This window comes from Eubalaena glacialis, chromosome X, assembly GCF_028564815.1.
Source record: "Eubalaena glacialis isolate mEubGla1 chromosome X, mEubGla1.1.hap2.+ XY, whole genome shotgun sequence".
In the NCBI taxonomy this organism is placed as follows: domain Eukaryota; kingdom Metazoa; phylum Chordata; class Mammalia; order Artiodactyla; family Balaenidae; genus Eubalaena; species Eubalaena glacialis.
The window spans coordinates 37,977,581-37,991,312 of NC_083736.1; the positions used below are offsets into that span (position 1 = coordinate 37,977,581).

Here is a 13,732-nt window from a genome sequence, read left to right on the forward strand (position 1 = left end):
AAAGTTCTTAAAGGTTAGACAGTTATTCTATCAAATTTGTATATAGTAGGGTGGGGGTTTTTGTTTGTTTTTAAACAAATCCACACTTTTATTTATTTAGTTTTCAATAAGTTTAAACCCTCAAGGGGTACAGCAGCACACAGATTCTGTGGCCGATGGCCTTAGCAGGAAGGTTGCTTTGGAATTTGACACGAACCAAGCCACTGTTTCCATGAGCACAAGTTACCTTTCCCCAGATTCTTCTGGTTTTGTTCAGTTTGCCACCAGGAGTCACTGTTGTTCTTTGCTTTGTACACATGAGCACGTCTCTTGCCCAGGTAGAATTCAGTTTCATCTACGGCATAAACACCTTCAATTTTAAGAAGAGGAACCCTCTGGTTTCACAGGACCCTGCTTATAGCCAGCAAAAATAGAGCCTTGGACCACAGCCTTCCAGACCTATTTGCTGTTTTAGAAGTCCTATTCCCAGCACTCCTCCACAGGCTCCAAGATGGCAGAAAGAGAAAGGCCGCTTGTTCTTAAGTAGTACATTTGTGTGGTAAAAATTTCAAGTACCAGAGAAGGATGTATTCTAAAACATTTTTCCTGCCCATTCCATTCCCCTGGTCCCCTTTGATAGCTGTAACCGTTATCTTCAGTTCATGTCTATCCTCCCAGAATCTCTGAGTATGCAAAATCCACATACAAAATCTTTTTTTGTTTGTTTGTTTAGTTTTTTAACCACAGATTGGTCTGGAGTGCACAGTGTTCTCCACTTTGTTTTCCCCTTAATATATCTGTGATCATTTCCTATCAACACATAAATATTTATCTAAATCCATTTATTAGCTATATACCTTTCCACCTTTCAGTTCAGTATACTATATAATTTATTTAACTGGTCTTATAGATGATGATATTTACATTGTTTCCAGGTTTATACCAGGTAGAGGGAGATAGGCAGTGATTTACAGTTCTCACAGAACTCAAATCCACTATCTTGTTTGCTCCTCAAAATAACATTGTGATTATAGGCAAAGCACGTGTTACTCTTATTACTACATTTATTAAGAAGGAAACAGAGGCTTGCCTGAAGATGAAAGAGTTGGTAAGCATCAGAACCTGGATGTGAACCCAGGTGATATCTTAGGATTATTTAAAACTTAGTAAGCTATCATATGTTGATATATTTGTATAACATTTCATGCCAGAATGAGTTTGAAGGCACTTGAAAAAACATATAAAAGTAAAAAAAGTTAAAGTTCATAATGACTAAATTATAATAAAGTTAAAAGTAAAGTTAACCTGTAGAAATTAGCCTTGTACCATCTTGTGAGACTGCTGAGACTGCCATAGAAGCAACATCAGATAAAGCATGGGTTCGTAGATGGTGGGGTAAGAATCTATATAGTGGTACGTGTTGCTGTGTATCTTCGATTTGTTGAGGGCGAAATGCATACCTAGAGCACTATTTCAGGTGGCTATAGGAGTAGTGGAATTGTTGGTAATGTTAATTTATCAGCTTAATAAAGTCTAAAGTGGACAAAATGTTTTTATTCGTGCTACAAGAATCTTTTGTCTTCTCTCAGCTTGTGAAGCACTTACTGAGTGGGAATATCTGCCACCTGTTGGACCCCGCCCACCAAAAGGATTTGTGGGGCTGAAAAACGCTGGTGCTACTTGTTACATGAATTCTGTGATTCAGCAACTCTACATGATTCCGTCCATTAGGAATGGTATTCTTGCAATTGAAGGCACAGGTAGTGATGTAGATGATGACATGTCTGGGGATGAGAAGCAGGACAACGAGGTAAATTTTATTTAGCATTTTTGTTTTCTGTGTTTGAAGTTCTGATACGAGATACTGTTGTTCTCTCTCAGAAAGCGTTAGACTTTCACTGGACCTGTTGGCAAATATTTGAAAATAAAGCTAGAATCTCCCAGCACAGACTGCTACCTCGACATAGTGCTCACTACCTAACAGACTTGCAACTACAGTTAATTTTTATGATAGTTTATATGTTTTAAAGCAACAGTTAATGTACTCACTTTTGGGGGTTTGGTATAATTTAGAGTTTGTATAATGATAAGAATCTTCATTTTTAATAATAGTCTAAATTATATTTTTACTTTTCTGTTTGATATTTTAATTATGTATCTCCATTTATTTATGCCAAGATAATGTGCTATGCCAGTTTCATTGTCTGTGCTTACTTTTAGATTACTTTCGCATTTCTCCCAGATCATAACTATTTTTGCTTAGGAAACAAACTTCTACTTGTGACGAAATTTAGGCTCCTACCAAGTATCCAATGCAGAATAAAGCTGTGAAAAAATTAGGTTGTAGTGGTGGATCAGAGTTGACATAACTATGGCATGGTTCTTTAAAGAAGAGACTATGGCCAGACTTAATAAGCTGTGGTCATGTTTGTGTCCACCCTGTATTTCTTTGTTTTTATTTGACCTTTTCCCACTCATGGTGTTGTGTTGGTGAGAGCTGAAGAGAGAAGTCAGAGCATGCTCTGATTGCAGTAAATATCTTAAATGGTTCTTTTCTCATTCCCTCTCGTCAGTCACCGAACTATTTGCTCTGAGGTAGTTTATCACTTACAGGGAGGGCTTCTGAAACTTACACTAGACCCCAACTCTTCCCTAGGTCTGCTGAACCGCATCATCCAGGGATTGGGGTCTGAGCGTTTTTACTTTTTTAAGAAGCTTCATAGGCATTGCTCACACCATGTACCTGGTTAAGAACCACTGCTCTGGGTGAAAATTGGAGTTCAGATTCTAGTTCTGTGATTCATCACATCTCTAGGTTGTTGAGTTAAGCACAGTAGAGATAGCTAATTGTACCAGCAAACAAAGTATGATACAGTTCAAATAAGGTGTCTCAACTTTGCTCTCATGGTACCCTCTGCTCTGTGTTGTCTCGGCACCCCATTGCACTGTGGGGTGTTTTGGTTTTGGTTTTTTGCCTGTGTGCTTTTTTCCTTCCCTAGACTAAGTTTCTCGTGGGCAGGGACTGGACATTGTCTATTTCTACATCCAGGTCCCACACAGAGTTCTGCAGCCACCATTCTCTTTCCATCTCTATGAATTTGACTATTCTAGGTACCTCATATAAGTGGAATCATACCATACTTGTTTTTTTGTGACTGGCTTGTTTGACTTAACGTAACGACCATTTCATAGCATGTGTCAGAATTTCCTTTCTTTTAAAGGCTGAATAACATTCCTTTGAATGTATATACCACATTTTGTTTATCCATTTATTCATCAGTGGACATTTGGGTTGCTTCCACCTTTTTGTGGGGGGTGGTGCACACGGCGCGGCCTGCGGGATCTTAGTTCCCGACCAGGGATCGAACCCGCTTCCCCTGCATTGGGAGCACAGAGTCTTAACCACTGGACTGCCAGGGAAGTCCCTGATTCCACCTTTTGGTGGAATTCAAAATTGTGAATAAGGCTGCTCTGAACATGGGTATACAAATATCTCTTCAGGACCTTTCTTGCAGTTCTTTTGGGTGTTTTACCCAGAAGTGGAATCGCTGGGTCATTTGATAGTTTTATTTTTAATTTTTTTAGGAACTGTTTTCTACAGTGGCTGCACCATTTTACATTTCCCACCAACAGTGTGCAAGGGTTCCAATTTCTTTGCACAGAACTTTTTCATTTTCATGAGGTCCAGTATGTCTCTATTCTTTCGTTGCCTGTGCATTTGGTGTCATATCCGATAAATCATTGTCAAATCCAGTGTCGTGAAGTTTTTGCTCTATGTTTTAGGAGTTTCATAGTTTTAGCTCTTACATTCAAATCTTTGATCTGTATTGAGTAAATTTTTGTGTATAGTGTTAGGGAAAAGTCCAACCTTATTCCTTTGCATATGGATATCTAGTTTTTCCAGCACCATTTGTTGAAGAGTACTACTAATCTTAATATGTATATTGTATTGAATGTTTACAAGTCTGAGCACTCTATATACATTATCTCATATAATCCTCACAACAGCTACATGAAGAATGTGTTAACCCATTTACACATGAGGCACTTAATTGCTCAGTTACTTAGCTTCTAAGTAGCAAAGCCTGCATTTGTGTCCAGTTCAGTCTAAGTTAATCACTTTTACTGTATTTTGCTATATTACCTGCCTCTACGATACTTAGTGAGGGTTATTCCTTTATGACAACTCTTATGTGAAAGGGGTGGGGATATAAACACTGATATTGTAAACTAAAATTTATAAATTGAAAGTTAAGTGCTTTGGAAATAAATAGAAGTACAGGCGATTTGTTCACTAATCGTTTAGCATTTGTCTCAACATATTTTTACTATACTTTGAAGTTAGATTAGCTCATTAATGATAACTTTTGGTTTCTAGAGCAATGTTGATCCCAGAGATGATGTATTTGGATACCCTCAACAATTTGAAGAGAAACCAGCATTAAGTAAAACAGAAGATAGGAAAGAGTACAATATTGGTGTTCTAAGACACCTTCAGGTCATCTTTGGTCATTTAGCTGCTTCTCGACTACAGTACTATGTGCCCAGAGGATTTTGGAAACAGTTCAGGTAAACTATGGATGAATAGTAATTGGGATACTGCTTAAACCTTTATGACTATCTCATGACACTAACATTAAACTTCTAAAACCTATACTGGAAGGCACTTCTGTGTTTAATATTTAAGCAGTAGTAAGAATCAAACTTTACTTCATAGTTAGGTTAGTTCTCTCATTGTCCCCAAAGGAGGTAGAAAGTGTCATAGTAAGAGGCAGCATTCTTTAGTCTCTTAAGATGTTAATAATTTTTTATTTTGAAAGCTTCTAATATTTACATAAGTAGGGAGAAGAGTATGACCCCTTATGTATTCATCACTCAGCTTCAACAGTTGTCAACTCATGGCCAATCTTATTTCATCTACACTGCCATCTACTTCTTTTTAGATTGTTTTGAAGCAAATACATAATTTCATCCATAAATATGTCAGTGTGTATCTCTAACGTCTTTTTTTTTTAACATGACCATGATACTATTATCATGTCTTATAAAAATTCCTTAATATCCTTGTCAATGTCTGATTTTACCCAATTACCTCATAATTGTTTTTTACTATAAATTTTTTGAAATCATGATCCAAGTGAAGTCCATATGCTGCAGATGTTGACATGACTCTTTAGTCTCTTCTAATCTTTTTTCACCCTTGGAGTTATTTGTTGGGGAGAAAAAAAAACAAACAGGTAGTTAGCTCTGTAAATTTTCCCATCTGGATTTTATTGATGGGATCCCTGTGGTGTTTTCTGTTTTCCTCAGTCCCCTGTACATCATATAAATAGGTAGTGAGATCTAGAGGCTTGATCAAATTCAGGTGTGATTTTTCTTTTTCTGGAGTGGATAGACAAGGCTTGCTTCGTAGGTGATAACGATGACCTCAGTGAGGAGAAGTACATAATGTCTGTCTGTCTGTCTCTGTCTTATAACAGCCATTGATCATCATTGCCTAAATGCAGCATTTCATCAGGATTACAAAATGGCAACATTCTAATTTTATCATTCTTTCATTTATTAGCTAGAAGAGGTCTATAAAGGAAAACTTCCCCATAGCAACTCTTTGGCTATTCTAATGTACAATTTTATAGGAAAGGTGCGATAAATACGTTGGGTTTTGTTGTTGTTGTTAATTTTTTAAAAATCTTCGATTATGTCTTGATCTTATTTCTCTGGCTTCATTTATTTCATTTGTTTTTTTTATCATCGCCTATCATGTCGTGCACTGTGCTAAAATACTATAGTACAACCACATATCTGTACTGTGTATGAGAATGCTATAATCCTTCATAGCATTGGATTTTTTAAATAATACTACTTTTTTTTTTTTTTCTGTTTTTTGCCCGCACTGCACGGCTTGTGGGATCTTAGTTCCCCAACCAGGGATTGAACCTGAGCCCTTTGCAGTGAAAGCATGGAGTCCTAACCACTGGACCGCCAGGGAATTCCCTTAAATAATACTCCTTAGAATCCCTTCAAGGTATCTCCCAGACAGCTGAGAGCAAGAGAAGCAAAGGGTCACCTGACACTGCCGCTCTCGTCCACCTTCCCTGCTTCAATCAGAGCAGCTCCCCTTTTACCTACAAGGATACTACGTAGATTTCTTTTGAAACCACTGCTTTATAATACAATGACCTCCCTATGACTCACCGTATAAATTCTTCCGATTCCTCTAACTAGGCCCCCTACTTAATCCATACTTATTGGCTTGCATGCACCACCCTCCTTCCCAGCTCTGCTTTTGCTCTTTTGGTCCCATCACCTCTCAACACCTCTCGTCTTCCTCTCTGACTATTCCGGTTCTCATTCTTTCTCTAGCTTGTCTCGTCTCTGCCATAAGGCTTTTAGCATTTCTGTTCCTCCTCTTCCAAATTACTCTCAAGCTTTTTGAGCTTTTGTCTTAAAATTTGTCATTCAGTTACAGTTATTGCTTATCTTATAATGCACTTGCATTTTTGACTTCTTAATTAATTACTCCCTATGCTAGTGGAGCTCGCAGTTTGTCTAGACTAGCACTTTTGGATTATCCACACTTTAGACACATAATATACTCTAGATACATGTGGGTTAGTTAACCACATTTCCCACCCCCGATTTTTTATGTTGAAGAATTTCAAACCAACAGAAAAGGTAAAGTAGTATAATAATCACCTTTATGATATATACTCTTTACCCAGATTCACCGGTTGTTAACATTTTGCCATATTTGCTTATATGTATACTTGGGTTTTGGTTTTTGTTTGTTTTTTCTAAACGAGTTGATAGTTGCAAATATGACACTTTAACCCCCCTACATGCTTCAACATGTATCCTCTAAGAATAAGGACATTTTTCTACGTAATGTTTAATACAATTATCACATGCATGAAATTTAATATTTAGTAATGCCTGATATTCATCAATATGTATTTCAATTTCCCCAAAATATTCTTTCTGACTCTTTTTTTCCAATTCCAGACTGGTATCCTAGAAGGAATCACAAGTATTTGGTTGTTACCTCTTTAGTCTTCTCTAAAATAATCTCCCTAACTTGTCATGACCTTTATGGTACTTTCTTGATTTGTGTGATTATTTCCCCATGATTAGATTCAGGTTAAGCTTTTTGGCAAGAAAACTACATAGGTGATGTTATTATATGCTTCTCATTGCATTGCATTCAGAGGCACATGGTATCAGTTTATCTGATTATTGGTGATGTTAGCGTTGATCCCTTGGTGTCTTAACAAATCTCTCCATTGTAAAATATCTTTTAACAAGTGATATATTTGATTTCTAACTCACTATATGCAAATTTAACAGCTGAAATATAATTAGGGTGAAATTATTTGCTACATAGTAGAAGTGTTACAAAGGAGTTTATTAAAAGACAATTAGTTCCTCTTGCATACTTAAAATACGTTTGTCATATCTGTTGCTTAGAATGAATTCACTTATATTCTCTATGTATATTACTCTATAAATACAAAATTAGATGTCATAGTTTCCAGCAGTGCCTAGGTTTTATTAGTATCACTTCTTATTTTGTCATTCACATAATTGATATTTTCTTTTCTCAGGATTGATTTACCTAATTTAAATCCTCAGATTATTCAAAAGAGATGAACTGTAAAACAAGTCAAACCTTTCTCTTTTCGATCGGAAAAGTCAATTTAATTAAGAGTAAATATTATCTTTGCACTGTATCTGTAACCCAAAATTTAAGCAAAATGAAAGAAATGAAGTAGTAATTATCTACGTAAGAGTGAGATCAGCCACCCAATTTTAACAGTGTCTTCAGTTGGATTCAAAATGCATGCTTATACTATATTACCTACAGAAACCATCCTTCCTGGAGCTATACTGTCCATCCAGCTACACCAGTAGTTTCATGGTATTTCTTCCCCACTGAAGTACCACTTTTACTATGAATCTCACTTTCTTCCCCACAGCAATCGATAACATAAACGGCATTTGTTTTTTTCTACTTCCTGTAGTTGAGGAATAAAATCTCAGTTTTTGTGATGTCATTTGTGGTTGTATTGCTTTTTTCCTGAAAAATATATTGTATATATTGTTCTGGGAGTGTCGCACATTACATATTTTACTCCATTCATTTCTTAGGCTTTGGGGTGAGCCTGTTAATCTTCGTGAACAACATGATGCTTTAGAATTTTTTAATTCATTGGTGGATAGTTTAGATGAAGCTTTGAAAGCCTTAGGACACCCAGCTATGCTAAGTAAAGTTTTAGGAGGTTCCTTTGCTGATCAGAAGATTTGCCAAGGCTGCCCACATAGGTAAGTGCTAATTTCATACTTAAAGTGTATGTTGTACTGTTTATTTTTACTATTAGTTATGTACAAAAGTGAAGTACGCTACCGATTACTAAATACCTGAGGCTGGATGAATTACATATTGCGCATACCTTACTACTGTGGGGGGGTTTTGTTTGTTTTCTCATTTTATTACAATGAAGTTTAACAGTACAGAAAAGTCCCATGACCTTTATGGGTCTGTTTGTTTTTGTCAAATAATACTTGGTTCCTTTAACTCCACCTAAGCTCTTACTGTTTCATACTCTCACATGTTCTTATGTGTGATCATGCCTAAGAAAATAAAATGGTATTTTGCATAGCTACAGGTATTACTTATGAATTTGCCCTTTATCTTAGAATTAAAATAGTTATAATATTGTAAATATGTTAAGTTTAGAAGATGACAGGCATGGAGCACTATTTCCTATACAAATGAAATACTGACTTTTTGAAAATAGCATTGATTACTGTCATTGTCTTTAAGGTATGTTTCCCACACAAAATCTTTATAGCAAAAGCTGACTAAACAAATTGGGTTTTGGTGTTTTTTGGTTTTTGGTTTTTGGTTTTTGGTTTTCTTAAAGGGGAAGTTGATTAAGGGCTCTTGTTGAAAATAGTTAACTATTAAAGTTCATTACTGATAGATACACGTTTATGCCTATTGTATGGAAGTTTTACTTTGGAACTTCTCTTGTATGTTGTCAATTAATGTTGGTTTGAAATCCCTTCTCACCAGACTATCACAGTAGGATAGTATTTTCTGCAAGTCTAAATAGCATTATATACAGTCATAGGTTGTGTGTGTATGTGCTTTATTTTTGAACACAGGGAAATGATTGAGGAAGTGCTAATACTATATGTAAATGTTAAACTACTCATTCTGAATGAGGCCATAAAATTGTTTGCATAGACTGGGCAATTTTTTGTTGTTGTTGTTAACGTCTTTATTGGAGTATAATTGCTTTACAATGGTATGTTAGTTTCTGCTGTATAACAAAGTAAATCAGCTATACGTATACATATATCCCCATGTCCCCTCTCTCTTGCGTCTCCCTCCCATCCTCCCTATCCCACCCCTCTAGGTGGTCACAAAGCACCGAGCTGATCTCCCTGTGCTATGCAGCTGCTTCCCACTAGCTATCTGTTTTACGTTTGGTAGTGTATATATGTCCATGCCACTCTCTCACTTCGTCCCAGCTTACCCTTCCCCCTCCCCATATCCTCAAGTCCATCCTCTAGTAGGTCTGTGTCTTTATTCCCGTCTTGAGACTGGGCAACTTTTGTTCCTTTTGAAAGATCTTGTGCATTAGGTGGACAATAAAATTGTCATTTTAACCTCCTGTTTTTAATTACTGATAAAAATAAAATTTTGTGGTCATCTGTTTTGGTCAGTTTTTCTTGGTTTGTTTTAGACAGTTTTCAGAATTATTTGGAAATTATTGATTTCCTTTGCCAAGTGAAAATGTCCAGAGAGCATGATCTTAAGTAAAATCCCTAAAGTTCAAATACCTATTCCACAACTAAATTAGTCTTGTTATATGCTGGAAGGTTACATAAAGGGTCCTGAGACAATCTGTTTTATGGTATTTATTTATCAAGAGCAGGGGTTAACAAACTGTGGACCATAGGTCAAATCCAGCCCTGCATCTGTTTTTGTAAAGTTTTATTGGAACATACCCACTCCTTTACTTACTGTCTGACCGCTTTCACTATAACAGCAGAGTTGAGTAGTTGCCATAGGGACCTCATGGCCCCAAAAAGCCTGTAATATTTACTATCTGGCCTTTTACAGAAAAACTTTGCTGACTTCTCAGCTTCAAATGTCCTAATTTTTAACTGGAATCATAAAATCTAATTTCTCTTTTCTCTTCTATGGGCTGTTCCCCAGTTATAGTAACAGTTTGCTTAATACTTCATATTCCATTCATGTCACTTATAAATGCCTTTATTTGTGTACCTTTTTCCCTAACTAAATTGAAAAGCCCTAAATATGAGGGACTGTCTTAAACATTGACTATCCCACAGGGCTTTAAACATGGTAGGCACTCAGTGTATTTGTTGAGTGAATGAATTTAATGGTTGAGAATGAATTCCTCACATCCCACGTTCTAAATGTATGAAAATGTCTCATCAGAAATCTGAAAATTCCTTTGGTAGAAAATTGCCACAAGGTGGGATTGTGGCTCCTATTCAGATTGCTTATCCCGTATTCATTTGTGTGTTCAAACTTGTGCTTTAGTAAGGTTTCCATTACAGAAGAGGAGAAACATTTAAAAATTCAGCTCATTAATAGATCTAAACAGATGATGGCGGAAGCAGCATGGTAGACTATAAAGAGATTGAGCTGTGAAGCCAGCCAGACCTAGCTTGAAAACACCATTTCACCTAGTAATCTTGACCAGATTCACATTCTGAACCCCACTTCCCTCATCTCTGACGTGGAGATGGTGATAGAGAAATATTTGTCATGAAGACAAAGCACCTGTTATGTGTAGTGTGTAAACAACCTAATGTATGCCCAGCAGAGGATAAGTGACTCATAAATGGTAACTGTCATTTATTGGTAACATTTTATGACTTATGGGTTTTGTGTTATGTTATAAAAATTGCAAAAGTAGTTTTCATTGAGTCCATAACTAAATAAGATGTTTAGAAAACTAAGGAATAAATTCTCTTTGATCATTTCTTAAATAATATCTTTAGATACGAGTGTGAAGAATCTTTTACGACTTTGAATGTAGACATTAGAAATCACCAAAATCTTCTTGATTCTTTGGAACAATATGTCAAAGGAGATTTATTAGAAGGTGCAAATGCTTATCATTGTGAAAAATGCAATAAAAAGGTATGAATTGCCCAGTTTTGTTTAAAATAATTATGATTACATTTAATGGGTTTGGAAGAATGGTTGTTTTTGTTTGTCCTCAAAATTCACCCTCTTTATTCCCTACCCTGCTTTGTTATAGTGGTAACAGAGAGGTAGTTAAGATAACTGACTTAAAGGTCTGTCAGGTAAAGATGATTGAGAGAAAGGTTTGTCAGGTAAAGACAATTGAGAGAAAATAGTGCCAGAAGGGCTAGGGAAAACAGGTAAAGATAAGAGTGAATCACTTCAGAGTTCATAGTAGCTTAATATCAGTCTCTTGTCTGAGTTACACAGGCACTTTTCATCCATATTCAACCAACCTGCTCTTGAACTCCTCGAAGCTACAGAGCTCATAGAGGAAAACATTTCTCCTCTCATGTCCAGAGTTGCTACCCAAGACCAAGAAGTTTGCTGAAGCCAAACCGTTAATTACTTTATTTAGCCACAAAAGATTTCTTCTACAACCTGTGTTTTTTAAACCACTTGGATCAGATTTTTAGACTCACTTGCTTGGTTTTTGTCTGTGGGCATTTAACAGTTCTTTAGGAGAGACAATTTATGCATACATATGGTAAATAATGTGTATCTTTCTGGGCTCCCAAGCCCTCTCACCTCTAAGTCACCTGTATTGTTTTGACTTTACATACCACTTAGAGAGGTATTAAAATCTAGAGGTTGAGATCATGAGCTGTAAAGCCATACTCCATGCCTCTCACAGCTCTAAGACTTGAGGCAAGTTATCTCTCTACTACTCCTAAGTCTCATCCCTAAGTTTCAGGGTTGGGAGGGTTGTAAGGATTAAACATGTTACTACTTGGACAGCTCTTAGCATCATATAACTTGGCACCTAATTGCCCAATAAATAATAGCTGCTATTATTATATTTCTGTAGTTTGCTCACAGCAAACTTCATTAAAATAACAGTAAATATCAAACAAGTAATAATGGTTAGATAGCACTTCCAATATAGAAATCAGACAGCGAATAATGTCTATATCACTAATTTTTGCAAGTTGTAGCAAAAGGCATCAGCTACTTCGTATTAGTTTTAGTGAACATGTTTAAAATATCAACTGACAGAAATGCTCTGATTATGTTCATTATCATATATTTGTTTATACTTAAAATTTCAGATTAATCCTGAGAATTTAATAGTAGAGTTTTAAATTGGGGGGTTTTTGCAGTGGATTATAAGAGAACATCTAGTAATTTGCTCTGTTCATTTTAGGTTGATACTGTAAAGCGCTTGCTTATTAAAAAATTACCTCCTGTTCTCGCTATCCAACTAAAACGATTCGACTATGACTGGGAAAGAGAATGTGCAATCAAGTTTAATGATTACTTTGAATTTCCTCGCGAACTGGACATGGAACCTTACACAGTTGCCGGTGTGGCAAAGCTGGAAGGAGATAACGTAAACCCAGAGAGTCAGTTGATACAACAGAACGAGCAGTCTGACAGTGAGCCAGCAGGAAGCACGAAATACAGACTTGTGGGGGTGCTTGTACACAGCGGTCAGGCGAGCGGGGGACATTACTACTCTTACATCATTCAAAGGAACGGAGGAGATGGCGAGAGAAATCGCTGGTATAAATTTGATGATGGAGATGTAACTGAATGTAAAATGGATGACGATGAAGAAATGAAAAACCAGTGTTTTGGTGGAGAGTACATGGGAGAAGTATTCGATCACATGATGAAGCGCATGTCATACAGGCGCCAGAAAAGGTGGTGGAATGCTTATATACTTTTTTATGAACGATTGGACACAATAGACCAAGATGATGAGTTGATAAGGTATATATCAGAGCTTGCTATCACCACAAGACCCCATCAGATCATTATGCCATCAGCCATTGAGAGAAGTGTACGGAAACAGAATGTGCAATTCATGCATAACCGAATGCAGTACAGTACGGAATATTTTCAGTTTATGAAAAAACTGCTTACATGTAATGGTGTTTACTTAAATCCTCCTCCAGGTAAGTGTCAAGAATTTAGCTTCTTAGTAATAAAGCATACCTCTTCTTTTACTTGCAGGGTTTCTTAGCAGGCATCAACATGTTTGTTTTCTTTCTTTTTGGTTGTTTTAAAGTCATGTTTCAGATGACTGTTACCTTTGAGCTTTATATATTGTCTTGCCATTTAGAGACAGAGGAGCTTTTGTTTGTTACAACAGTTTGGTTTTTTTACTCAAGCATTAGTTGAAGGGTGCTTTACTGAACTACTAAGAATTATTTCATAAGTAGCCCAGGGGTTTTAACATAGTTAGGACTTGGAAAATTGTTGATAATGCAGATTTGTTTTTGAAAATGAAAATGGGGCTTGAGCACAGAAATTTGTTTGACTATTTTTTAATCTACATTTTATTTTTAGGGCAAGATCACCTGTTGCCTGAAGCAGAAGAAATCACTATGATTAGTATTCAGCTTGCTGCTAGGTTCCTCTTTACCACAGGATTTCACACCAAGAAAGTAGTCCGTGGCTCTGCCAGTGATTGGTACATTGCTTTGAATTTTCATTCCTATTATTACTGGCATTTAGTTTGGT

General features: G+C 36.4%; 1 protein-coding gene and 1 pseudogene across 2 annotated transcripts in view; one reads left to right on the forward strand and one right to left on the reverse strand.

The window, feature by feature from the left end:
* The window catches only part of USP9X (ubiquitin specific peptidase 9 X-linked), an 89,268-nt gene that overhangs the window by 63,160 nt on the left and 12,376 nt on the right, over window positions 1–13,732 (forward strand). For both annotated transcript variants that reach the window (XM_061179407.1, XM_061179406.1), the window contains exons 30-35: window positions 1,569–1,789; window positions 4,358–4,548; window positions 8,125–8,298; window positions 11,020–11,161; window positions 12,411–13,164; window positions 13,559–13,682. In XM_061179407.1, coding sequence (XP_061035390.1) covers window positions 1,569–1,789; window positions 4,358–4,548; window positions 8,125–8,298; window positions 11,020–11,161; window positions 12,411–13,164; window positions 13,559–13,682 — 1,606 coding nt within the window. The remainder of the gene's footprint in view (window positions 1–1,568; window positions 1,790–4,357; window positions 4,549–8,124; window positions 8,299–11,019; window positions 11,162–12,410; window positions 13,165–13,558; window positions 13,683–13,732) is intronic.
* Window positions 113–1,333, reverse strand: LOC133082627 (large ribosomal subunit protein eL33-like; annotated as a pseudogene).